At 44.2% G+C, this 26,903-nt stretch overlaps 1 protein-coding gene across 1 annotated transcript; it reads left to right on the top strand.

Annotated features, from left to right (window-relative positions):
• The first annotated feature begins 367 nt into the window (after window positions 1-367).
• Window positions 368-26,242, top strand: ntrk1 (neurotrophic tyrosine kinase, receptor, type 1). Its single transcript, XM_019863738.1, has 17 exons — window positions 368-762; window positions 6,635-6,709; window positions 7,465-7,536; window positions 8,910-8,978; window positions 10,018-10,172; window positions 11,210-11,352; window positions 11,437-11,575; window positions 15,421-15,753; window positions 17,339-17,356; window positions 17,441-17,499; window positions 17,595-17,697; window positions 18,897-19,052; window positions 19,201-19,331; window positions 19,629-19,801; window positions 22,460-22,700; window positions 23,452-23,610; window positions 25,922-26,242. Exons 1-17 carry the CDS (start codon window positions 569-571, stop codon window positions 26,105-26,107), a joined length of 2,406 nt encoding a protein of 801 aa, XP_019719297.1. The 5' UTR covers window positions 368-568; the 3' UTR covers window positions 26,108-26,242.
• Window positions 26,243-26,903: the final 661 nt, after the last annotated feature.

The following is a 26,903-nucleotide window of genomic DNA, read 5'->3' as shown; positions in this document are numbered from 1 at the left end:
TTTATTTTTAGCCGCTCCCATCTCGAAAGTATTCATGATCAGGAACAAGCTCTACTGTAGGTGAGCCTCAACATTAATGTTAGCCTCAGCTCGCAGACAATATGAGACTAACTGCTTTTGGGACTTAACATTCATTCCTAGGTTCGCCGTTCCCAGATCGCGAACATCTCAACTGGGCATCTTCCACAGATGAGATCTCCACAGCATCAGCATCAACACGCCCTGAGCTCAAACAAACAAAACAACACCAAAAAAATCCCACCCGCTTACTTTCAAAGGTGTCTGGTGACTGTTGCCCCTCCCTTTCTTCCATGGGATGGAGAGGGAAAGAGAGGGAGAAAGAGAGAAGCACCAGCCCTCCACCTCCATTGCCACCACCCCCCACCATGTCCCCAGAGGGCCCTTGCACTGCCTCGCCTCGCCTGTCTGGCCGCCTGCCGGCCCCTCCCGCTGCTCAGTACAGCTGTGCCTCCGTCCCGGACCCTTGACCAGGCGGGCTCACCGCTCGTGAGCGCTCATCTTTGGTGACCCGAGGCGAGAGAAGACCCTCAGCCCCTCCCTTGCGAGAATGACCATGGCAAAGGGCGCAGCGTCTCTGGTGCTGGCGCTGCCCCTGCTCTTGAGTCTGGCACCGGCGCCCACCCTGGAAGGATGCCCGTCGGCTTGCCGCTGCTCTTTCGCGATGCTGCAGTGCCTGGAGCCCAACGGGATCACCGGCGTGCCGGCTCTGGTGGCCCAAGAGAGCGAGAACGTGACGGAGATGTGAGTATCACCGGCGTGGATGGCAAGATGGACAGCTCACGCCAAGAGCACTTTGGTGGAACCGTTTTTGATCTCGATCTTGATATAAAATCCAGTTTGGTTTCAGTCGCGTGTTTGCTGGAGTGTCGGCTGAATTTAAAATCAGGGTCTTGGAGTTGGAAGGGGTGAGAACCAACTTTCTTGAGCGTGACCAACTTGAGTATCGCCAATGTGGTTGACAATTCCGAGATGCACTGGATTTGTCTTCGAGGACAACCAGAACAGATCGATTCAATGCCCAGAGAATTGGGCACCTTATTTGATCCAGTTGCTTGTAATAGCTCTGCATCCAGTCGTGCTACCCTTACTTTTAAACCGTGCCAAGATTCTGCTCTAAGCTGGGGAAATCTTTTAAATATGCAGCTACTTGGTCATGGAAGAATCTTTGGCAACTGCTGAAAGTGGGATCCTGTCTCATTGTTTACGTTCAGAGGACTTGTGAGAAGCTCGGAGGCCGTCGAGGCTTCACTTATTTTGGCTTTGATGGGATTGGATGATGCTAAGGGAAACCGCCATGAGATTGTTTGTCGAAAGGTTTTTTTTAACTTGTCTTGACTAGGGCACTCTTGCGAACAAGATTTTTTGTTGAATTTATTTGGTCATATGTTGTTCCACAAATATAAGTACAAAATCTGACATAGATCAAAGACCAGAAGGACTGAATTTGAAATGAGGGTTCTAGGAGTTGGGAGTGCTGGCTCCAAGGCTCCAACCTCTTCCAACCATCGATATGACTATGGGTGGCGTAGTTAACAAACCCACCGCCAGGACGGATTGCTTTGATGCAAATGTTTGTGATAGGAAAGAAAATTTGAATTTGTTGTTCGCCGCATGTGTTTCAAAGTGTCTGGTGAGTTTGAAATGAAGGTCTTGAGTTGGGGGTGCAGACTCCAAATTCTCAATCATGACAACGTCGATGTTCAATGGGCTTCCAAGGTACTTCAAGTGCTCCAACACCGACTGTCTCCTCATTCCGCATCCGGTGACGCAGCATCAGGAGCAACAGGGCGTTCAGTATCTTGCTCAAGGACACTTCGACACGATCTCAAGCGCTGAGGATCGACCCCGCAACCTTCGGGTTCGGAGACGACCGCTCGAGCACTTTGAGCCAATGCCATGTCACCACCGAGGATGTGAATATCGCCGACGTCGTTCCACTTTGATGGAACCGTTTAGGCGTTTCTACACATGAATGATGTATTTGAGATTACGCTCTTGGATTTCCTGTTTGGCTTGGAGAACACCACGTCCACAATTTCAAAAAAAAACATTTGAAATGTGGACTCGTCAGACCACAGATGTTGGTTTTCTGAAGTGATTCTGAGCCCATGTGGTGATATCCTGTCGACATTGATGTTGGCTTTTGATGCAGTGCCGCCTGAGGAATCGAAGGTCACGTGCATACAATCTTGGTTGTAGACCTTTTCTCATACACTCGCTCACGAAGAGGTGAACATTGCCCCATCTTTTTTTGTGAATGACTGGGAATCATGGTAACCAGCCGTTGCCTGTAAGTCCGTTCACCTGTGGAATGTTTCAAACAGGTGTTTGATGAGCATTCCACAACTTTCTCAGCTTGTTGGGAACGAGTTGCAGCCATAACATTCCCCAAGTGAAGGATTATTTGTGAAAATAAAGTTTGTCCTTTTGAACACGAAATATCTTGACTTTGTCGTGAATTGAATTGGATACAGTGAAACTCCTCTACAACGAAATCATGTTTGCAGAAATTTTTCACAACAGGGGGCTTTTCACTGTCGCAAATTTGATCTCAGATGTAAACACACACACACACACACACACACACACACACACACACACACACACACACACACACACACACACACACACACACACACACACACACACACACACACACACACACACACACACACACACACACACACACAAAACCGTATGTGTGTACTATTCTTGTATTCCAATACTTAGTGCATAAATATGAGCATACACTTTTTTGACACTTCATATAGCCAGTGTAGAAAGAAAAAAACGGGAAAGAAATTTGCGAAATTTACGATCAGCATTCACTTTCACTTCCATCAATTTCTTGCATAATGTCTTTTACTTTGCTTCCTCCAGCTTTCATTTTTATTTCTTTTATCCTGTCTTCAAGCATGAATGCTTTTCTTAACTCCTTGGTCTGCAAAGGTCTGTTTCGTAGCCATTTTAGCAATGCAATGTTCGTAATGCGTCTGAAACTAACAATAACAAATACTTCCTGCACTACTGCGCATGTGTAAACTAGTGTGGTGGTTGCTGTTGCCGTTTCCGAACGAAGCAGTAGAGGTCACTGTGGCATGCTGAGGTTGGATTAGATTTTTGCGGAAGGCTTGTTTTCCTTGTAGTGAATCTCATTGTTTGGCAAGAGCAGAGAAAAAGATTTCGTATAATGGAACAGGGGGACTTTTCGTCGTATGGGGAGCAGAAAAGTGAGAATGGCTTTCATGCGTGAACATTTTTTCACACTAGGGGGTGTTTTCGCCCATGTAGGTTTCGTTGTAGAGGAGTTTCACTGTATAGGTGGAACATGACGTGCAAATCATTGTATTCTGTTCATACTTTGTTTGTACATAATCCATTTGTATGATAGATTGCACTTCTTGAGGTCAGCAGATCATTACTTGGGTACCATCTGTAATGGCAAACAAACAATTTTTGATACACAAACTATTTTTCAGTTGTCGAGACTTTCGAGTGAATTCCTTGCAAACAATCCATTGATGTTTGCCCTGACCTTATTTGTTATTTTGCAAGATGTGGTTGGACTAATAGCAAGAAATGAAGCTTGGCTTTCATAGTTTCCCCCCATCGAGAAGGAATCTACAGGATTTGTTTGTTTGTCATCGACTTGGAGATTGCAGCAGTGCTCTGGCGGTCTCTTATGAAAGCATCGCCAAGGTGGAAATGGAAATGTCATTCTCATCAAAGTCACTCACATTCTCACATTGTTCTGCTGGATGTTTTTGAATTTTTTTCCTTTTCTTCCTTTAATTTGACTTAAAAAAAATAAAGACACGTTTTTTTGCGGGGGGGGGTGAAAAATTATGGGTTTTTTTCCCTCTCACACAATGCCATTTTTCTCCTATCCACTTATTGTAATGATAATATGTAAGATTTTGAGTTTATTATCACAAGGAGTTTTTACTCGACCGTAGAAGCGGAGAAGCTGGCTGTACAAATGGCCAGCCAGGGCACTGTTACCGTCTTTCTTCTATGCAACTTTTACATATATATATATATATATATTCTAAAAACGTAATCATTTTTGTCTATAACTTTGTTTGTCTTCAAAAAATACGAGGAGCTGCATAACAGTTACAGGGTGCATGAAATGGTTCAAACTTTTTGATGAGTGTTGTTCATTAGTTCATGTACCTATTCACTCGCATCTTTACAACCAAAAACGATTTCCGACCATTCAAATCTTTTTTTTTTTTTTTTTACTCCTGAAGTACTCCAAGTTTTTTTTTTAACGTAAGACAATTTTTTCTTTGGAATGAAATCTGACTATTACTTTGAAGAAATTATTAGAAAAATAATTGTTTTTTTTACTGACAAAAATCTGACTTAAAAAAATTTTGGCATACCCTGGGTAAAAAAAAAAAAAAAATCTGTTGAAATAAAGGCCAACTTTCTCCCCCAAACGACTTGATTCTCATTTTATAGAGAATTTTTTGAGGGGAGGAGTGGCGGTGCATTTTTGTAAGATTAAGATCTTTTATTTTTCTACCAATCCACCCCCCCCCACACTCTCCAAACAGCATTATTTATGAAAAAATACATCTTTCAACGCTTTACCTGCGAGAGAGAATCAACAGGAGTTGTTCTTGGAGACGCCGAGGTATACTTTGATGATTGCGGGAGGGCTCGCGTTGCGATATTGTTCTGAAAGCGGCGACTCACTTTGTAAATGTCGCTGCCGGCAACGCCACGCTGCTTTCTCGCTTTGTTCGACGCAATTAGGCGGCCGAGCAATTGTCAAGAACTTTTCTGAAACGCTATTTGAGTGGAGTGAGTGCATTACTCACACTTCCATCATCGCCGTCAATGTGAGCCACCCACGGCCATCTTGGCGGACTCCCCCCCCCCCCAACACCCCACCTTGCTATCGCACGCTACAGTAAGCGCCCGGCTTCGGAAATCAATAAACGTGCATTTTCAAAAACAACGGCGGCCGCTATATTACGCGCCGAACAAAAAGGAGAGGCCATTAACGGCATGCCGAGATTCATCATACGCAGAGTTATAAATTCAATTTTGTGAATTGCCGGTCAATGCGCACCCGCCCTCCCCCGGGAACAATAGATGATATACAACCCAATTGGCTCAATCAAATAAGTAAAGGCGATGGGCGATCCTGGGCCCACCTGCCCCTCTAATCACATTACGGCCGCGTGGGCCGATCAAACAGGAACACACACACACACACACACACACACACACACGCACACGCGCGCGCACACACACATGCACGTACACGCAAAATAAGTTTGGCCTGGGGTTGCTAACAAGCAGGGTGCCCGAAAGTATGCCACACACTGCAGGTATTTTTCTGCATATTTTTAGTTCCTTTTTGGATTACCGAACCGTCTTGATGCCGCTCACGCTGGAAATAAGTGGCAAGAGAGTGAGGCAGGGTTTTCTGGGGCTGCACCACTCATGAGTCAAACGTGATGTCACAATTTTGCCGGCCACAGTGAATCTGATTGACGCCGATGTTCGCATTTCAAAGACGGGCTCCGTCGCACATTCAATCAAGCACGTTCACAAGCAGTCGTCAGAAAAAAACACCGGGGAGCCAACGCATGCTTCAAGCTTCATTAAGTTGCCAAAATTGACAAGTAGAGCACACCAGAGGCAGCGGCAGCCAGAGCCAGAAGTCACTGGATGGACTAGTGAGAGTCGAGTCATGGTTGAGAGAAGAAAAGACAGCAAACTATTGGAGATGAGGAGTGAGAGAGAGGGTGGGGGGGGGGGATCTAAAATGGCCTTCTGTCAGATTCCGTGCAAGTAATGTTGAGCAGAATGATTCAGTTAGCGTTTTGTACATTTAAAAGAGCTATATATTTTTTGGATTGTTTTTTTTTTCCCTTCAATGATTGTGGGCGGCATGGCTCAGTGGGAGAGTAATTGTTGGTTAAGTTACTGGTTGGTCCATAATATCTGTCAGGAAATCCCCCAATAAATAAATAAATAAATAATTTGTTTTCCAGCGTACAAGCAGATGTTTGCAAATGTCTCAAATTTAATTGAACACAAAGATCCTCAGTCGAGTTTCATGAACACCCACAGAGATCGGAGGAAAACAACTCTTTCTCGGAGGATTTTTCTGATATTATTCGCGAGAAATCCATATTTTCTTTCCGGTGTGTCCCTCGTGTTGACAATTAAAAGCAGAAATCCTCAAGGTAGTGTTGATGGCGTCTTAAAAAAACGGGGAAAAAGGGGGAAAAAAAGAGTATGCGGTTCAGCAAGTTTCATTTTTTGAATTTCTTCTGATTTTTTTTTTGTAACTCTTTGGATGGAAAACCTTCTCCCAAGGATTATGATGATGAAACAGCTGAAGACATTCATACTTTCAAACAATGGTGTCGATGAGAAGGAAAAAGATAAAAATATCAATAATATGAGAAGAGGAGGAGGGTGTCCTTGCGGCTGCTGAATTGAGCGACAACTTCAAAGTTTTTCCAAGGTGCCGCATGTCTGAATGACGGCCACATTCAATGTTCACGACGACACCAATTGGACAACAGCAAATTTTCACTTACATTGTTTTTCACTCACCGAATTACATTTCGTACTTTCTCTACAGCTACATTGAAAACCAAGCGGCCCTGGAAAATCTAACGCAAGCGGAGCTGATTAACTACAAAGAGCTAAAAAACCTGTAAGTATTATCAACGTCGTCATTATTTTTGGGGGTATTTTTCTGCTTGCTACAAAAGTAAAATAAGAAACTCTGTTGAGGACGATGGCAGAGTGTGTTGGCACGCTTCGCCAGTCCTTTTTGTGCTAGTTGTGGTTTCTCTCGCAGAAATACAGTCCAACATTATGTTTGTAAGATACTCTAATTACTTTTTTCATGACAAGTACTTTTTTTTATTAATAATTTTCCTCTGAACTCAACTCATCTGTATTTATAGAGCACTTTCATAAATATAAACATTCAACGTTGTACTCCCCCCCCCAAAAAAAATTCTGACATTTTTATAAAACTAACAAAAAAAACCTTAATTCACATTCAAAATGTTGCAGTTCATACTCCATACTGAAGGGGGCAGAAAATAACCGGACAGTTGGAATTTCCTCCCCCACTGCACACAGAAGAAAAATACTTTCGCTAGATGATTTAAATTAAAGACTACAAAAACCAGAGTCAAACATCATTTGCATCATAATTTGGAACACGTGGCAAGTTTCGTGACAAACAGGTCCTTAAGCGAGGGACCAGACTCGGCAGAGCGCAAAAAACACGTTTAGATACTCTTTTTAGATACTCTTCTCCCGCCTCCCGTTGTGACCGAAGCGGGAGCTAGGAATTGTTCACAGCACTCATTCACACAGGTTGACTACACAAACGGCAGTTTCTGTTGAAAACTACGATGACTTGATTTCGAAATTCTGTCCGTGTTTCCCCTGTAGCACAGTGACGTCATGCAAACTGAGACACATCGCCGCCAACGCCTTCCGCCACAACCTGAAGCTACAGTATGTGTAAGTGTGGCTCCCGTGTGGCCAAAGCGTTTGACGAAGTTTATCCACGCGTTGCTACACGGCTTTGGTTCGATAGCTTGCGGAATGAGGCGGTCACTTTCACTTTCAAGCGCTGCCGCCGTTTCAGGTGGAGGTCTATCGCCACATATTCGACGTACAATTTAGCGTATTAGCGTTTTGGGCATACAGTAACACCCCAAAACCAGAGCCGGATTGAAGCGGCCCGCTTTGCGAGAAAAATGGACCCATAAAGTTGACTCAACCAATTCCAATCAGAATCGGAATCAGATTAATGATAGGTAAAGCAAACATAGAAACACAAGAGAACTAAAGTTGGTCAATTGATGAATTTTGCGTAACGCAGAGATCTAGAAAAATAAGGCAAACAGAAATCAATAAAAAGACCATGAAAAAAATCCAAACTTAATAAAGACAAACCTCTTTAACGATGTCTCTAACTTGGATCAAAATGTCTTTTGAACACACGAAGACACCCTCACACATCACCGGGTAACGTCATTTGTTGCGCTCTGATTACAAGAAATTGTGCGTGAAACTTGATCTCGGTTTCAGTGAGACGACGCCAGATGGTCTTTGTGCATTGATTAGGTTTTGGTTTTTTTTTCGCAGGTGACAAATGTGGGGAAAGGAAGAAACTCTTTTTTTTTTTTTGCGTGTTTTGGGTGCCTTTGGGGATTCGCTGACGTTTGGATAAGCGCGTGGCGCGCCGACAACTTTGGGGGAAAGCAAAGACGACGTCCGCCAGTCACCTTTTACTCGCTCACTTTGGCGGATTATTGACAACTGATGCATAATAAATACACTCCACTCAGGCTCCATTATCACTTGATCAATAATTCCACTGGGGGGCGGGGCCAGAAATCGAGTGTGTTTCGGGGGCATGACTGGTGTTGTGCCCACAGATGAAAAAACAACCGGAAAACGATGATTTCACTGGAGCAAATATTTTCATTTATTGCCACATTTGGGGGGGGGGGGGAATCCATCAACGATTACTTTGCTCATAAGAGTGGCACAGATGAAAATATTTGGTACACCTGCACGCTCTGATGAGAACCAAAGACAAAAAAAAAATGGAAAAGACTGCAAAATTAGGAATGTACTTGAGGGGAAAAAAGACCCCCCCAAAAAAAACCCAGCTCAAAAATAACCCCCAAAAAAGGGACTGGCGCAACCTTGTTTGCTCAAATGAAAAAAACACACACAAAACAAGTCGACTTTCGGAGTTTTTGTACAAAACATTTTACAAATAACACTTCGTCAGCCCCTTTTTTTACCTCATTTGGAGTTTTTAATTTTTTCTGAGTGTGCGCTGCCTTTATGAAATGTAAGCAATTGTTTGTTTCTTTCAGGAACCTGGCGTCCAACGCTCTGGAGCACATCTCGTGGCGGGTCTTTCATTTTCTTCCCTTGCTCAACCTGTAAGTGCCTTTCCTTTCCAGTCTCCAACATCACATGCAGCTGATCTGGCTTTTGATACCTTTTGGATGATTTCTTACTAAATGCCTTTTTAAAAATTCCCCCGCCCCGCCCCTTCAGCTGGCAATTTGTCTGCGGAATCTGTTGAAGAGGGAGCTCGGAATTGGCTCGCGGAACAGACTGCAATTGAGAATTATTAACTCAAACAAAAAGGAAAAAAAAAATCTAAAATATTTACAAGAAAGGCATGGATTGGATTGCAAGAAGATAAAGCATAGAATTGTGGTCAAAATATTTCTATTGCTTCAAGTGGAAAGAAAGCACGGGGTCAAAGGTTAGATGACGACAACATTTCTGACAATTCTAGCATACGTTTGGGGGGGGAATTCAAAACAAAAAGAGGTTTCCCATTGTATTTGTTGTTGTTTTCGTGTTCTCTTTTTTAAAATTCGGCATCCTTTTGCTTTCTTTTTCATGTCATAATGGGTCAAATGCAAACCTTTATGATTTGACTTCAATTTATTGCGGTTGATGGTTTCCGTTCACTCTCATGTCAAGCACTTTGTGCCAGCCGCCGCTGTCATTCAAGCGCGCTACAAATGAAGTTGACTTGAGTTCTTTTCGGTAAAAAGTGCCGCAGCCTCAAAAGTTCATGCGTGTCTTTCTTTTTTCTTTTTAAACAAATAATATGTATTTGTCATATCAAAGTAAACGTAAAAAGCCACATCGGCTGTAATTTGCAGGCCATTTGTGTGCTTCCCTGAGGCCGTTAAGAGGCTTTTGGTGCTCACCAGCAACTTGAAGTGCAGCGCAAAAGAAACATCAAGTGGTGACGTAAAGGTTAAACTATAGCTTCCAGCTGAAGCCGCCGCTTGTTCCCTGAACGCTTCTTTTTTTAACTCCGAATAAAAAGTGCGCTTGATTGATAGGCTGCTTTTGAGTGCGTGGGGCTGACATTTTTCCATTGATAATTGCCTGTATGCTTTTATAGAATACATTTGGGAAATGTTCTCTGCTAACGTCTGGTGATTTTCCCATCAGGGTTTTGGTGGACAACCCTTTGGTTTGCTCGTGTGAACTCCACTGGCTGCAGCAGTGGCAGCGCAGCGAGCGCGGGGAGCCGGACGACCAGCTGCTGACGTGTCGAGCTGCCGGACGCGAAGTGCTGCTCAACTCGCTCGTCTTAGACAACTGCAGTGAGTTGGCGTCATTTGGCGTTTTGCGAACTTCAGCCCTGAAGCCACTTGACATTTGGTAGGCACGTCGAGGATGAGTAGAACCGCAAAAAAAAGGAGCCATGTTGTAAAACACACCAGAAGTCGGCCATTTTGGTTATAAGGTCAGCGTTGTGGAGTCATTTTAGACATTTGCATGAGTGCATAAAAAACAGATTTGTCCCATAGATTTGCTAGATACTGTAAATATCGGGGTGAAACACAAACCAATTCGAATTGGAAAATCTTTTTTTTTTGTTTTTGTTTTTTTTTAAAGATGAGCGCATCAAATCACACCGAACCGAATCTCCCCACTTAGAAATATATTTTCGAGATACGTGTCGAATTGTCTTTTATTGGAAAGATATAAATATATCTTCGAAGGAAATTGCAATTCATGATTGAATGTCATATCCTCTTTAGTCCTGCTTTTTATGCCTATGGAAAGCAGTGGCTGAAGGTTGATTTAATAACAATCCAGCTTTGGGCATGATTACTACTATATATTGCCAAATGCTAAGTTACATTCTTTAATGTGTTTACCGTAAACGCAGAGAGGTAGGTACACCGTTGCACTATTGGGACAACATTTTTGTCCCGATTGCTCTTGCTCTCTTGCTTTCAATACATTCTCCAGAATGTCTTTGAAAGTGCTTGTTTTATTCTAAAGTGGATTTAATCACCTTGAAAAAATAAGTGCCATGAATGCAATCCAAACATGCCGAAGGAGTATATAAATTGGGTGCTTCTATAGCACAGATTCCACTTATTGCGAGGAGGGGCCGGGGGGTGGGGGTGGTGATCTTGAACATAACCCACATGATAATTGCTGTACACACAGTAGATACAACTCCACAATAAAAGGTTTTTTAAAAATTAAAAAAAAAAAAGAAAGAAAAGAAAATCAGGCCATTCTTTAAGATGGCCCCTTGTTGCTTTTATCCGGCCGATCTTGTTGCCAGGATACCAAGACTGGAGTGTTTTTGCAGGCCTCTTAGTGGACTGTGGGCTGTTCTCAGGTCTGCCCGAGGTCACCATTCTGCCCTCCAACAACAAGGTCCAGGAGGGGGGCAACCTCACCTTTGAGTGTCACGTGACAGGAAGTCCCACCCCGCAAGTCAAGTGGCGCACACACGCTCTCCGCTCGCGCTTCGTTGCTCAGGTAATGCACACAGACACGCACGCACGGGCACACACTAGCCTACTGATGAGAATAACGCACAGCAATTTTGTCCGTGTGTGACAGGAGAGAATGTGGGGGTCCCCGCTAGAGGTGGTCCTGTACCTCATCAACGTCTCATCCAGTGACAACCTGCACAACCTGACCTGCGAGGCGGAGAACCAGGCCGGGCCCGGGGAGGACGTGGTGCAGCTCGACATTGAGTGTAAGGAGGTGCCCGCCGAGTTCTCAATAGAAATAATGCGACATTTCACCATGCCGTCGCGCCATCTTCGGGTAGGCAAAAGCCGAAGCGCCGCGAGTAAACAAAGCCCGACTTATCATTCGAGCAATGTTGAGGTCAAGTGCTCATCGCCAGTGTCGGGCTGGAAGCGGCAGTCAAAATATGGTCGATTTCACATTTTTTTCCTATAAAGCCACACTATTGGTCAGTTCCCACATGGGCACTCGTTTCATACTCCCTAATCACTACAAAGGGACTTAGTCGACAGACTTCCAAAACCTGAGTGACCCCACACAAAATATCCATTTTTGGGTTTTTTTCCTCATATCGCCCACCCCCTAATTGTGATCTTTCCAATGCAAAAATGCCCTTGGCATGTGGCAAATGGCGCCAGCATGGCGGTGATGGCTCCATGCGCTTTCTGCGTAGCTTAATGGAGGTGCCTCAAAGGGAGCCGAGAACAAGGCGAGGCGCGCCGCGCCACTTCGGTTCTGGAGCAAATGGCCCCTCATATAAAAAGAAGTGTTCTCCTGTTATGTTTCTAATGGAGCTCTCAGTGGTCTGCCACTCACGCGAATGGACAATAATACAAATAAAAAGTGCAGCTGGCAGACATTTAATGCTCGGTGTACAATCAGAGGACAAAAAGGCAAACGTCAACTGTTGCTCTGAAACGACCGCCTGTTGCCTCCCTTTTCTTTCTAAGGCAAGAAAGTACAGAAGTCCCAAGTTACGTCGGAAAAAATCTCTTCTGAAAAGAAGTACAGATTCAACACCTGCACTTATAGAGCCTGGAATGTGAATTCAGACATTTGTGTCTCAATACAACACTAATATAACAAGTTGCAAGATAATTGCTTAGAACATTTGAAAAGACAGAGAACTATGTATGACTGAATTGAGGAGATTAACCCTTTCATGCACCCTGTAACCTGATAACATGATAAGCTGTCCACCGTGGTAGCCGTTGTCCCTGAAAGGGTTAAATTGAAATAACAGTTATTCACCCTTTCAATTTATCCATTTTTATGTGTGTGTGTGTCGGGGGGGGGGTGGCTACACGGGTGCCGCGTGACGCTCTTGGGTGTCTTCCACCATCTCAACCAGGGGCGTGCTGGCCATCAGATATTTTGGGAAGACATGTCAATTTTCCTGAATGGCCGGTCTATTTCCAGGCTGGTCGAACGGCGCGACGTTATTTGCTCCATTCCATGCTCACATTTCGGAAAGAATTCCAAGGGAGGTCAAAAGCCGTCGCCGAGTGCTGCATGGCTGGGGTTGTCATATCTCAAACACCAGGAAGCCAAAAAGACCAAAGGATTGAATGGGCTGAAGGCTCCATGCATGAGCACCAAGGGACAGATAACCAGCGTCGGGGAGGAAAGAAAAAAAAAAATCCCTGATAATTGTGCTCAGATCCAATTTGAGCCTCGCCCTTAATGGATGCTTGCCTCCCACTCCGGAAAAAAAAAAAAAAAAAAAATTGAAAACCCCTCTTCATCTGCCCATGATTGGCAGGCGGCAAAATGCTGGCGATCCATCAACACGCCCCCCCCCCCCACTTCGGGGGGCGCACGCTCGTTAACCGCCGGCCCTTTAATTACCCTTAATTACTTCCCCGAACAGTAACGTGGGTGCTTACTGCTGACTGCTGCTGAGTGGCCATTGGTTGGCTGCATTCCGGCGGCTCTTCCGCAACCAGGTTCCTCTCCACCCTTCCTTTACGTTTCTTCGTTAAACACTGCTTTTAAACATCGAAATAAGAACTGCACATGTCTCTGTGCTTGTCAATGTCTGCTGTCGGCAATGGACGAGTTCAACATTTGATGAATGAAAGAAACACTGATTTACGCAGCCAGGCAAATACAACGCCATTCAAATTGACCTTCATCAACACATTTTATTGCCAGAACTTATCAAAACACATGTTGCCGGCATTTGGACCGGTCCACCTTTCCAGACCCACACAATATTACCTTCGTTAGCAATAAAACCTACCGACACAAAGACCAGATGCTCATCTTTGGCCTGAAAAGAAAAGCTTGTTTTGAGCTATTTCTGTTCTTTTTGTCATCAGCAGTACCGCATGGGTTGCTTTTACCAAAAACACCAGTTTCTGACATAAAAGCAAATAAAACAACCATTTTGTGAACCCCCCCCCCCCTTCCCCACACACATACACACTTTTGCAACGGCGACACACACACTTTGTTTCGAACATCCATTTACTGCACATTGTCTGTTGGCATCATTTCCGTGCCTAAACTTGGCCCACTTGCAGTGTGTTGGCATTCTCTGCCTCACATTATAAAAAAACCCCAAAAAACTACAACTAAAACAGATTGATGAACAGCTGTGTTCGGAATGTACTCACTGAGCATGGTAAGAAATGATTTTTCACTTGTACTATTACCTGCCCAATACAGGTCGACTTCATACAAATGACTCCGTATACTTTCATACTCTGCACTACTGAACTCAACTAAAGTGTTCAAACATCACCAAAAAAAAAATACAAAACTGCAATGTAATCTTTTTTTTTTCCCCTAATATCGTCCACGCCTACATTAAGAGTATATTGCTTAAGTACCTTTTACACCCCACTTCGACACAATAACATACATAATAGACTGTTATAATCGTTGTTGAGCAGAAAAGAAAGTTGCTACTTTCCTACAAGATTTCCGGCTATCGCGGGTACTCATGGGGGGCCGGGGGAGCAGGGGGGGAGGTGGGGTCAGGGGGTAAAATTCACCAACTCCTCAGCACTTTTCCAAGCTGGGCGGGGGTCTCTCGAGTGTCTCCTCGGATCATTTCCTGGAAAGTTTTGTGGTTTGCAGATCCACATGTTGACCGGGCTTCATTATTCATGTCGGGGTCAGCACATGTCTGAAAAACACGGATGGACGACATCGATTCATGGAAACGTCAAAGCAAAAGTGCCCAATCAGCAAATGCTTGCACATATTAGAGAACAGCACAAAAGTTGGACATGCAACACTGGAAATGTTGTCAGAATTAGGCCGCGGTTAGCTTTTTTAAAATCGGCAAGAATTGCCACGTTTTCTTGCAGATTGTGTGACTTTGCCACTAATATGTTTGGAGTTTGTGACACCTCAAGCTATGCCAACAAAAAAAAACTGAGAAAGGAGGATTTTGACAACAAAATAACCACTTTTTTGCAGTGCCGTCGTTGACACTGCCTCACTGCATGGCTAGAATTGTTATATTTGCCAGTCTCTCCATGAACTGCATCGTCTTTTCTCACTCTCACTATTATTTTTTACCATGCCCTTTGAAGTGTGAGGTGCCCCAATTTGTCCGACTTTCTAATTGTTCACATTTCTCGCTCTCACCATCAATGCGACAAGCCGAAACTGACCACCTAATCTTTATCTTCTACATAAAAGCTGTGCTGATCTCCAAATCCAAAGTGATGCAAGGCCATCACTTACTGGCGTTTTACTCATCAGGACAGTTAAATAGAAGCTTGAATTTGCCATGTCTACCTGTTTAAAAAAAACAAAACGTATTTGACTGAGAGATGAACGTCGGTGGTAGTAAACAGTTGAATTCCACCTGACGGCTATACATGTCCACTTCCCTCCCTTTCCAACTTGGTGACATTCAACTGCAAATTTCACTCGATTGGAATCCAGGATTCTTATAAAAAACAATTCTATAAAAGGGCAAAGGAGAAATAAAAGGATTGAAAAAAAAGTCACCAAAGTACAAGGAATGAAGGATTGTAATGAGCCAAAGGGAAAGTGCATCTTGCTTTTTTTTTTTTTCTTTTGTGGTGACGCCTACGATGTCGCCTTTGCCAGTTCCAGCCAAGATCCTGAACCTAAGCGACGCGGTTCAACTACACCACTGGTGCTTCTCGTTCGTGGTGGACGGCAACCCCGAGGCCAACATCAGCTGGCTGTACGAGGGCGCGGAGCTGAAAGAGACTGCCTTCACATACACGCAGCTCATCCCGGACTCCAGCGATGGCTCCAAGAAGCACGGCTGCCTGTCGCTGGACAAGCCCACGCACATCAACAATGGGCGCTACACCTTGCTGGTGGACAACAAGCTGGGCAAAGACAACGCCACCGCCATCGGCAAGTTCATGGACAACCCGTTCGGACTCTTCGACCCCGAGGGCATCATTCCCGGTGGGTTCTGTCGTTTGTCGTGCTCATCCTTTTGTTTGTTATTTGTTTGTTTTCCATCCCATCCCGACCAATGAAATCCACTTGAATGCCAAAAAAAAAAAAAAAACATTTTTTAATAGATTAAAAAAAAAATCCACATAGTAGAGATGTATGTAATAGAGAGATGGATGGGGGTGCGCTTGATGATAAGTGGAATGTCAAATTGTGTGGGGTTTTTTTTGTTTTTTTTTTAAAATCATACTATAAAGATCAGTTAATCGTAGTTGAGCAATTTACCCTCTTTGTAAATTGACAGCGAGTTGAAAGCTGAGGAGTCAACCTCATTTGAATTCTGGGGCCTCTTCCACCCCAATTTAATGTCAAATGGGTCGGCCCTGCATCTTCGTGGCAAATAATGACAAGTCCGAAATTGTCACAATTTGCATGATGGTGGTGTAGTTGGAGGACCCCAAAAAGCAGGGAGGCAGGGAGGAGTAGGGTGAACTAGACAAATTGTATGACCAAAATACTGAGGAAACTAAATCTAAGACAAAGTCATGAAAACAAAAAGAATCCAAAGTAACAAACAAAAACCATGGCTGCAGCAAAAAAACTAACAGCGACAGAAACGATGACAAAAAACAAACATGACAACAACAAACAGGACCCCACACTGAGTGGTCGTGCCGGGAGTCTTTTTAAGCAACTAATGACATAATGACCAACAGGGGTGCAGCTGCAGGAGGAACCCTGCAGTGCCACCTGTTGGCCACAAACAGAACCATGACAGAAATTTGCCCAAAGTTTCACAGTTTCTGACTCTATTTTGTCTTGCCTCCTACTTGGGTGGAATTCTACTGTGGACCATTAGACAAATATCTTTCACATCGAGTACATTTGAAACAGGACGAACGAAGACAAGACGTCATTCACATTTTGCTGAAGACAAGCCAAAGTGAAATCCTCTTCAGTCCTGCTTTTTACACCGACAGAAAATTGTAGGTCCATTGGATCCTGTACATCTTTGGACATGATTATTGATGGTCATTGTCAGATGATAAATTCAGTTTGTTAGTTTAGAAAAAAGCGAGATTCGTTTCATGAAAACACACAGAGGGATTGGTAGACCGTTACGCTGTTTGTATAATATTTTGTCTCATCGGTTGCTCTTGTTCTCTCTCTGTCTAGTTTATGTTTTTAACGTGGTTTTTATTTTTAAAGTATGTTTAAAAAAAAACAAGTAACATAAATGCTACAAAAAATATATATAATCAGGAGTATTTCAATAGGGCATTTCTATATCACAGATTTCACTCATTGCAGGGATGGTCTGGAACCAAACCCTGCCCAAGATGGTGGGATGGAATAACTTTTCATTTTCACACAAATGTATTCTTCACAGTACAAATGTGCCCCACAAGCATTTGACAGGAAGTCGGCTTACCTTGCTCCCATCTTTTAGCCAATTCCACAATGTCATTTAAGTGGTCATCGGCGAATTGAGCAACGGCTACTTTCAAAGAAAAATAGCCCACACATGTTCATTTCTACATTTGCTGTGTGTTTTTGTCCACTTATTCATCTTCTTTGTTTCCCCACATGCAAGTCATCAACTTGGATCCAAGTGAGTCACCGTAATAACTTTTAAGAGCAACTTTTCTTCCGTAAAAAGAACAGAAATGACTGACGGCCTGCTGTCCCTGCACAGTTCCCACCAACAAATCCGTCATGGATGTGACCGAGAACCTGGAGAGTCGAGTCTTTGTGGTCTGTTATTATTTTCATGATCATGATTTCAAAAAAAAAAAAAAGATAAAAAGGCGATGCACCTTTGACTCAATTGAATGAATTGTACCTGTCAGGTGTCAGTGGCTGTGGGTCTGGCTGTGTTTGCATGCGCCTTCCTGCTGGTCACCATGTTGGTGATCAACAAATGCGGGCACAACTCTAAATTCGGCATTCACCGTAAGTTGGAAAGCAAACTTTTGGGAAACTTTACAACACAAATATATGGAAAATATCCATCCATTATCCAAACCACTTGGGTGTATGTAAACATTTGTAACACGCCATTTATGTACCGTCTTTGATTTATGTCCAAAGATATATGTGACTTGTAGAGGAGGCTAATAACAAATTTGTAAAAAAAAAAAAAAAACGTAATATGTTATAAATATTCAGGTTTTGTAGCTGTAAAAATCTTAACCTTGCTAGCTAGCTAGCTAGCCACCCAGCTCCAAATCCTTCAACATGTCATTAATGACGCTATTATTGGTCCGATTTTAATTCTACGAATAATTTTAACAGTGGAATTCAGGTGTTAAAAGGTGTGATCGTGAAATTGGTCATCACGACTCTCAGATTGTAGGCAAAGGCTTGTGGCAAGAAGGGGTGAGGCGAGACTCAGTCATATCTGGCTGAGCTGTAAGTTTGCGCAGGCTGCGCCGAGAGTGCCTTAATTACCGTAAGAGCGCAGAAAACCTCACTTGGCTGCGGCCATGCGGTGCGGGGCCATTAAAGATGATGGATGGATGGACGGACAGACGCACGGCGAGATGGGCACGCGGCCCAACCCTCGCTCGTACAGTTACACTTTTGCCTAAGTGGCTGTGATTGCCTAAGTGTGCTCGCTCCCTCGGCTGGCTTTTGTTGATTCCATTTCCAAGCCTGTTGGACCCTGGAGGTTGTACGCCAGGACTATTTAGGCCAGGCTCGTTTGGCCTTTTATGGGCTTCACGTGACGTCTTTTTGCTTCAGCGGCACCCTGATTGCCGCGCTGATCACGGCCATTATTCACGCCGCGCCAACAAAACGGGCGCTTTCTCAGAAATTGGTGCGCAATTGCCACGTGCTGTTGGCGCAATAATCACCAACCCTTGGGTGGCAAAAGAGCTCGCGCTCAACAACACAAGTATGGATAGTGGTCAAAGTAAAGTTGGGGATAAAATTCAAATTCTAGATAATACTTGGCCTCAAAAATGCTGATTAAGTCCAACAAAAGTCAAAAGATTTTTGAGTATTTAGCTTCAAATTGTCAAAAGCCTCCAAATTTCAGGCTCACTAGAGTAAATATAATTTATAATGAATAATAACGAAGTGAAGTATTTGTACCTGCTGGCTGGCTCGGGTGTGTGACCCCTGTGGTCGCCCTTCCGGCGCGTTAGGTTCGTCCGTGCTGGGCACCGAGGACGACCTGGCCATGTCGCTGCGCTTCATGAACTTGGGGAGCAGCCCGCCTTCCTCGGACGAAGATTCGGGGCTGTCCAGCTTCGTGGAGAACCCGCAGTACTTCTGTGGCATCATCAAAGACAAAGACATGTGTGAGTCACTCCAAGTTCAATTCAAAAGGGGTCACATTGCAAACAAAGGATTTCAGGAATGTCACGTGTGTGTGTGTGGCGGGGGGGTGGTGCTTGTTACACCACCAAGCATCCTTTTTTCTTGATTCTGTTCCCCCCCGCCCACCAGGCGTCCAGCACATCAAGCGTGCCGACATCGTGCTGAAGTGGGAGCTGGGCGAGGGCGCTTTCGGCAAAGTCTACCTGGCGGAGTGCGCCAACCTCAGCCCCAACAGCGACAAGATGTTGGTCGCCATCAAGGTGAGTGCGTCGGACATCTTTTCTGTCTCTTCTTCAGCCTGATAATGGCATTGCATTTACAATGAGTAGAGCTCAGTGCTGCCTGGCGAGATGTGGTGCAATCTGGTACTGCAACTGTAAATTCCAACTCTCCTGTTGACAGTTTAAAAAACAAAAAAAAAGGACAAGCAAAACGTTCACTTCGGAAAAAAATGTACTTTTTATTTGTTCGTGTCCCACTCGGGAGCCCGACCCCGGTGATGGCAAGCATTCGCTGATTATTGGCATCTAGCTTTAAATGTTCCTGTTTGGCGTTAGACCCTGAAGGACGCCAACGAGTCAACCCGGCAGGACTTCCAGAGGGAGGCGGAGCTCCTGACGGTTCTGCAGCATCAGCACATCGTGCGTTTCTATGGCGTGTGCACGGACGGAGAGCCGCTCGCCATGGTCTTTGAGTACATGCGCCACGGCGACCTCAATCGCTTCCTCCGGTACGTCCACCTTTTCATCCCCAAACACACGCCCGAAACTATCCACTCGGCTCCATATTAAATGAATACCTCGCCGATTATACATCTATATATTCATCCATTAATAACCTCGAAAAAAAACAACATAGAAACATTTTCAAAATCGCAACTAATTCTTTATGAATGATTTCCCACGGGAGTCCGATTCACGAATACATTTGAATGGTTCCATAAAATTTCCAGAGAAAAATATTTCCAAAATATATCTCAAGAAATGTTTACAGATAAAAAGATATGTTTTCAATCAAATAGTCATTCATTTCAATGGAAAAAAAAAACTGTAGGTATAAATATCCGAAACGGCCTTGCTAAACCTGGTTAAAGTAAAATTTCCATTTAAACTGAAGTTAAATTATATTCATTTTCAAGGGAAACCTACTTGTACAAATGCTAAATATTGCCCAGATAAATTTTATAAAAGTAGTATTCACCAATAAACTGATACATGTATATAAAGCCATGGAAGTAATCAATAGAGCACCTTTCTTCATTTCTTCTTCAGTTTAATGTCTGGTACCACAAAAAAAAACAATCAAGTGACAAAGTAACATAAAAGAAAACATGCCATGCCTAAAAGCATCATATTTTTATGCAATACAATGCCAAAGTTATTTATGTAAGAACCTGTAAAGTGGATATATATATATATATAAAATTGTGGGTTTTTTTTTTTTGTAATTGTTAGTCAATAACACAAAATAAAAAATATGCCTACACACACAAATACACCTCAAATCTGTTCAGCTATTTTAGCTAGGTGTTGACTTGTACTTCCATCACTACTTACATCATTTGGAACTCAAAATTATGTTTGCTTTATTATTTATTTTTGCTGGCCGTTTATACATTTTGAGCAAACATGTTAAGAGGTTGCGAGGGTCTGCTAAAATGATTCCAAAGCTCCTTAATAACTGCCATTATTTCTTCTTAGGCCTCTTTAGGATGTTGTGCGACTTTGTGTGGTCTTGGCAAAAAACACAAGGATAAAAAAGCAGCTCACAAGTTTCTGTGAAACATTTGTGCTGCCAAGACTCAGGCTGAATGCAATTTTGCTCTAGTTCCACAGTCGATGCACCTGCACAGATGTCCAGAATACGATGCAGAACCCGCACCGTTTCTGACTGTCCACCCATCTCATCTGCATGATTTGAATTTGGTCGCAATCTGACAAACATCAATGATCGGTTTGTCTTTGAAAGACTCCCAGAAATGGGAAAAACAACACAAATATGGTCGCCTTGAACTGAAAAACAGAGCGAAACCAAAATGGCTAGCTAACCTGTTATTCCGTGTGTAGGTTATTGAGACATTTTAGTGGGTCGACTCATAATAGATTTGCTTACCAAATTGGTAAGTCTAAAAAAAAAAAAAAGTCCTAAAACAGCAGCTTCAAACCAAAGAAGGATTTTTTTTCGTGCATTGTTTCTTGACTTTTTTTGTGGGGTCTACTCATGGTGGGCACGCCTACCAAATTTCAAGTCAAAGTGGCTTTGGGGTTTGATTTTCAAAAAGGCAAGTTTCATTTTCAAAATGGCAGCTTCAAACCGAAATGCCAAACTTCTCGTGGTTTTCACGGCATGACTTGAGACTTTTTGGTCGGTCTGCCAATCAAATTTCAAGTTGCTAAGTCAGAACTGCTTCAAGGACTTCATTTATTTTAAAAAGACAAGACTGCAATGCTACTCGATGACGGGTGGCTTGGAAACAGCATGCGATTAATTAGCGACATTCGATGAGAGTTTCAAACGTTGACCAATTAGAAGCTCATCACCTGGGGGAAACCTCGGTGGGATCAGCTGTTCTTGACGCCAGGTGCCCTCTGACGCCAGGCAGATTGGCGGCGTAAAAAACCCCACCCAAAATCACATTTAGGCCCAGGGTGTCCCACTGTGCAGCTGCGTTCCCACCGTGCCACCTGCCTGCTAAACTAATAGTGAGCGCATTTGGGTTGGACTCGGGCGAAAGCGTGGGTGTCGCCAACTGTTGCATTATCGCCCATCAGTCGGAACAGGATGCGCTGCGAGACGCGGGTGTCACCATTAACCCTTTGCAATGTACACTTCATGGCCGTGTTGGGAATCATTCACTCATTTCCATTTCCTTCATCGTTGTGTCGCGGACCACCACTGAAAATCCCTTTGTAGCGATTCACAAGTCGATTCCACAAGTAGACAACGAATGGATCAATACATTTCCTCGATGGATCAGAATTGGCATCGGAACAGTCATCATCATGCAGGTGACATTGAGAGAGACCAAGATGGCCCCTGACAAATTCCCATAGCTTCGCGTGTCATCTGCAGCTTGAGACTGGAAGAGTCACAGAAAGGCAATCAAACGCTTGAAAATGTTTATGGATCAAACACCTGTTGTCAATGTTGCCTGGCGGGTACTTGTAAGAGAACAGCAAGTTATGTCGAAGACACCTAAACGGTCAACGCTTGCCCATTCAAAAGTTTACAAAAGGTCAACTTCACTTCATCACAAAATTTCATTCGAAGCCCCGTCTCACCATATTTACGGTGTACCTTCGATGTTGACAAACACATGTACGTTCGCCTGCTTGTAGTTGAAAGCATGGTCTAGGATGTTGTTCAAAACGCCTCCGGTGTCCCGCAGGGCTCACGGACCCGACGCTCGGATGCTGGAGGAGTGCAAGATGGCGGCGCTGGGCGAGCTGACCGTCCCTCAGATGCTGCACATTGCGGCCCAGATCGCGTCGGGGATGGTTTACTTGGCCTCGCTGCACTTTGTTCACCGAGACCTGGCCACGCGCAACTGCCTGGTCGGAGAAGGCCTGGTGGTCAAAATCGGAGACTTTGGCATGTCGCGGGACATCTATAGCACCGATTATTATCGGGTGAGTAAGGCTTTGCAAAGTACACGTTTGGTGTGGTTTAGTATTTGTGTATTCGGGCTAGGATCCGCATTCAAATTTGGGCTTGTTTTAAAATTATCGCGTTCGGATTAGGGTTGGTCAACTCGGAATGAGTTAAGAATTGCTAGGTGAGGGTTACAAGTTGGTTTAGTGCAGGGGTGTCAAACTCATTTTTTGTCGCAGTCCACTTCAGAGTTACAGCTTCCCTCGGAGGGCCGGTTCAAAATCTCAACGTTATTTATTACCCATGACAATTTGACATTTCGGTACAGATTTCAGCAAGAATCATGAAAGTTGACACACATGATTTGCTCCTGCGGGCCACATAAAGTGACGTGGGGGGCCGGACTTGGCCCCTGGGCCTTGATTTTGACACCTGTGATTTAGTGGGTTAAGATTAGAGTTGGGTGTTTGGATTTGAAATGAAGAGTTCAGGGTTTATGTTAAAGTTAGGTTTCGTGTTTAGGTTTCGGATTAAGAGTTCGGGATTGGGGTTAGTGGAATCAGATTAGAGTTAGCGCGCTTGAGGTTGGGGTTCACCTCATGGGAATGATGAGGACCAAAACAGAGCGGGAAGACTGTTAAGTATAATTGATTGTTTGGCGAATTCACTCCTGAGCGACAGTGACTCATGATCACCCCTGGAGGACCAAAGCGGCACTACTACAAATGCCTTTTTGACCGTCATGATAGTGGTTGCGTTGACGGCATAAAGTTGTGATTCCGCTTTTAGGTGGGGGGCCGCACCATGCTGCCAATCCGCTGGATGCCGCCCGAGAGCATCATGTACAGGAAGTTCACGACGGAGAGCGACATCTGGAGCTTCGGCGTTGTCCTCTGGGAGATCTTCACGTACGGCAAACAGCCCTGGTACCAGCTGTCCAACAGCGAGGTGAGTGGCGTGCTCATCACGCCAATGGCGAATTGCGAAAGCGGAAGGAAAAAAAAAAGAAATCGCTGCATGTTTGGGAAAACTGGCCTTTTTTACTTCCCAGAAAGAAAATCAAGCACACAAGTACACAGCCGTTCCATTTATACAAAGCGTCTAGCGTTCTTACAATGACTGTATTTGGTGACTTCACAAAGATTGTACTCCGCATTCTTGCTGTTAAGAAATGGCTCTTTTTTTTTTGCCCAAAATGGCCGCCACATCCCACAATGCAATACAAAAGTTGTGCTGCAATGTGGCAGGTGGCGGCGATTTAAGGCTCGCAGGAACCCAAGTCAGCGTCATCATGACTGTACACAAAACGGCTAAGACACCGCACGTTTTGCGACTGAACTCCGTTATTTTATCATCACAAACACTGTTTCCACCTCTTTCTATAGTGTATATAATTTAATTTTTAACCACAAAACCATCAAAACAAGGCACATGTAAGGTAATTCTGTGGCTGGAAAGGACTAACTGCATTTCCATCTCCTGTAATGTCAACGAGCAACTCCAACTGTAATCTATTGTACTTATTTCACCAGATGTAGACATGCTAACGCTAGTCGCCGGTCAAAAAAACACGTTCGAGTTCAATCAAGGATATAACAAAATGAAACTTTTAAACATGATAACATTGTGTTTGTCTATTCTCCATCAAATGTCAAAAGAGGGAACCTAACTGTAATCTATTGTACTTATTTCACCAGTTGTAGACATGCTAACGCTAGTCGCCGGTCGCAAATGTTCCTTTCGAAACAGCTGGCATTGATATTGATATGTTGCATTCATTGGTCAAAGAGTTGACGGCCGGCACTCTCACAAATGTGATCTCGTAATTGGAAGTATCGCCTTTTATAGCAGCTAAGCTTCGGAAGCAGTTTTGCATCGGCCACAGCTGCCTTGGGGCATGCTAATGAGCACGTCGGAACGCGCCTACGGCCACCACCAAACATTTACACCCACCCTGATTGGCGTGTATCAGAATAGCACGTGAAGCCAGAGATCAAGTCAATCGTCCGTGTGTTTATTTGAGTCTTGTGTGAGTGTTGCTTGGAGCCCTCCGTCTGCCCCTTAAATCAAATCAATAATAGCGTCGTGGAGTGGAGCAGTCCCGAGAAAACCAGTGTGTCCCTTTCAAGAGCCGCGGAACCACCGCCAGCGTCTCGCCTTTCAAGAGCAGACTGGATCGCCTTCCATCCTAATCTAATCACCTCGTGTCTCGGCAGCATGAATCTGGTTAATCCGCTCTGCGAGGGACAGGTGAAGTGATTTTGTGAAATCAGGACCCAGAGTATGTGGAAAGCGCCGACAAACATGAGTCCATGAGTGGTCTCAGAAAACAAAGTGACTGAGTCTATTACTGTAGTCTTTTATGACCTTGGACACTCTCGGTCTTATTGAGCTTTCAATAAATCACACTCCACCGACGGTGCGCGCACACACACAACTCACTGTGGAAAACAGAACAAATACTCCAAGGTTGAAGGGAGGCTTTGAACTGGAAAAGGATGACCCAAGGCAGATGGCCTTTTAATCCATGAATGCAAACCATTACCCACTGGGCATCAATCTCACTCAACAGGAGGCTCTAAGAACCCGACGAATCTTTGAGGATGTGTTGATGTTTTGGGGACTTTATAGGGCGAGGTAGGACAGAAGACACCTCGATATTCGGGTCTACAGAATAGCGACCCACACAGACCTTCTCTTTGACTCACACTAGTCACTGGAACACAAGCTCAGGGTGATCAGAAGCCTCGAGGACAGAGCAGAGAAGATCCCTACCAGCGACAAGACAAGACATTAGAATCAGACTCCTGTCAGGACCATCCAAACTGGGCCTCCGTCAAGTTCACTTGGAGCAGAAAGGCCACAAACACCCGAGCCCGAACACAGAAAGGGGAGGTGGAATGTGCTGCTTCTTTCCATGGTTGCTTTGGCAAAGAACTTGAGTTTCAAGATAGGGCTTAAAGTTTAGGGTTGAGGTTTGCAATTAGAGTTCGGGTTCCATGTTTTGGTTTTAAATGGTGTCAGGGTCTCCATTGAGGGTTCGGTTTCTAGCTTACATTTCAAGTGATGGGTAGGGTTTCAATTTAGGGTTTCCATTGGTTTCATGTAAAGGTCTCAAGTTGGCGTCTGGAGAGGTGGTTTGAATGTAAAGTCTCATAATAGGTTTTCAAACTGTGGCTTAAAAAATAAAATAAAATAAAACGGCAAAATCTGCTGAGAGTGGCTAACGTCTGCCGTTGCACTGCGCTGCCCCCCGCAGGCCATCGAGTGCATCACGCAGGGCCGCGAACTGGAGCGTCCCCGCACGTGCCCCAAACAAGTTTACCTGCTGATGCGCGGCTGCTGGCAGCGAGAACCTCAGCAGAGAACGCTCATCAAAGACATCCACGCTCGCCTCCTCGCCCTCGTCAAGAACCCGCCCGTGTACCTCCACATCCTCGCTTAGACGCCGCCGCAGCTCGCACCACTTCCAGCCCCAGACAACTCCACGTAATAGCATCTTTGTCTTTACCAGTGAGGCAACTCGGCATACTCGTAAAATGACTTTGCCCTACTAGTAACCTTTTTGAGGAACTTCACTAGTCGGACAGTTGCTTTACTAGTGGGCTAAATTGTATTAATGGAATGGAATAAATGCTCCAACTGAAAGCTGTTGGAGCATTTTCTGCCCTGCGAGTGTCTTGACATTTCTGCACAACCAGCGGACGACGACATGCTAATGAGGACAAAGAGCGCACTAGTCCACATATCGCACCCGAAGGTGGATGACAAGGATATCGGATAAATCCTCACTAGTAAGACAATTCAGCACACTAATAGGCTGGATATCGCCTTGATATCAGTCTCAAGGTCCTCACTAGTGGCATGTCGTTGTTCTACTAGTGTGCAAAAATGTCATACATTTCAGGGGAAAAAAAATATGTCCAAACAGCTTTTAATTGGAGTGTTTATTGCATCTACTAGACAGTTGATCCATATACTAGTTCCCTCTTTGTCTTCACTAGTACAAAATGTTTGGCAGACTAGTAGCGCAACCACACTTTGCCAGTTTTCGCAAAACTGTACACTTGTTGACTAAAGCGTGCTACTAGTACGACTAGTGAGGCGCGAGATGTTACCTAGTAGAATTTTATAACCTCACTCGTAGCACTAGTAGTGCACATCTGGAAACTAGTGCACAATTCTGCCTATCGTTTAGTTCGTTGTTCCACTAGTGTGTCGAAATGTCTTTATTGCAGTGG

Source organism: Hippocampus comes, unplaced genomic scaffold (genome assembly GCF_001891065.2).
Source record: "Hippocampus comes isolate QL1 unplaced genomic scaffold, H_comes_QL1_v1.1 scaffold249, whole genome shotgun sequence".
Classification (NCBI taxonomy): Eukaryota; Metazoa; Chordata; class Actinopteri; order Syngnathiformes; family Syngnathidae; genus Hippocampus; species Hippocampus comes.
Note: the sequence above shows the minus strand (reverse complement) of the source record. Positions and strands in the feature narration are given on the sequence as shown.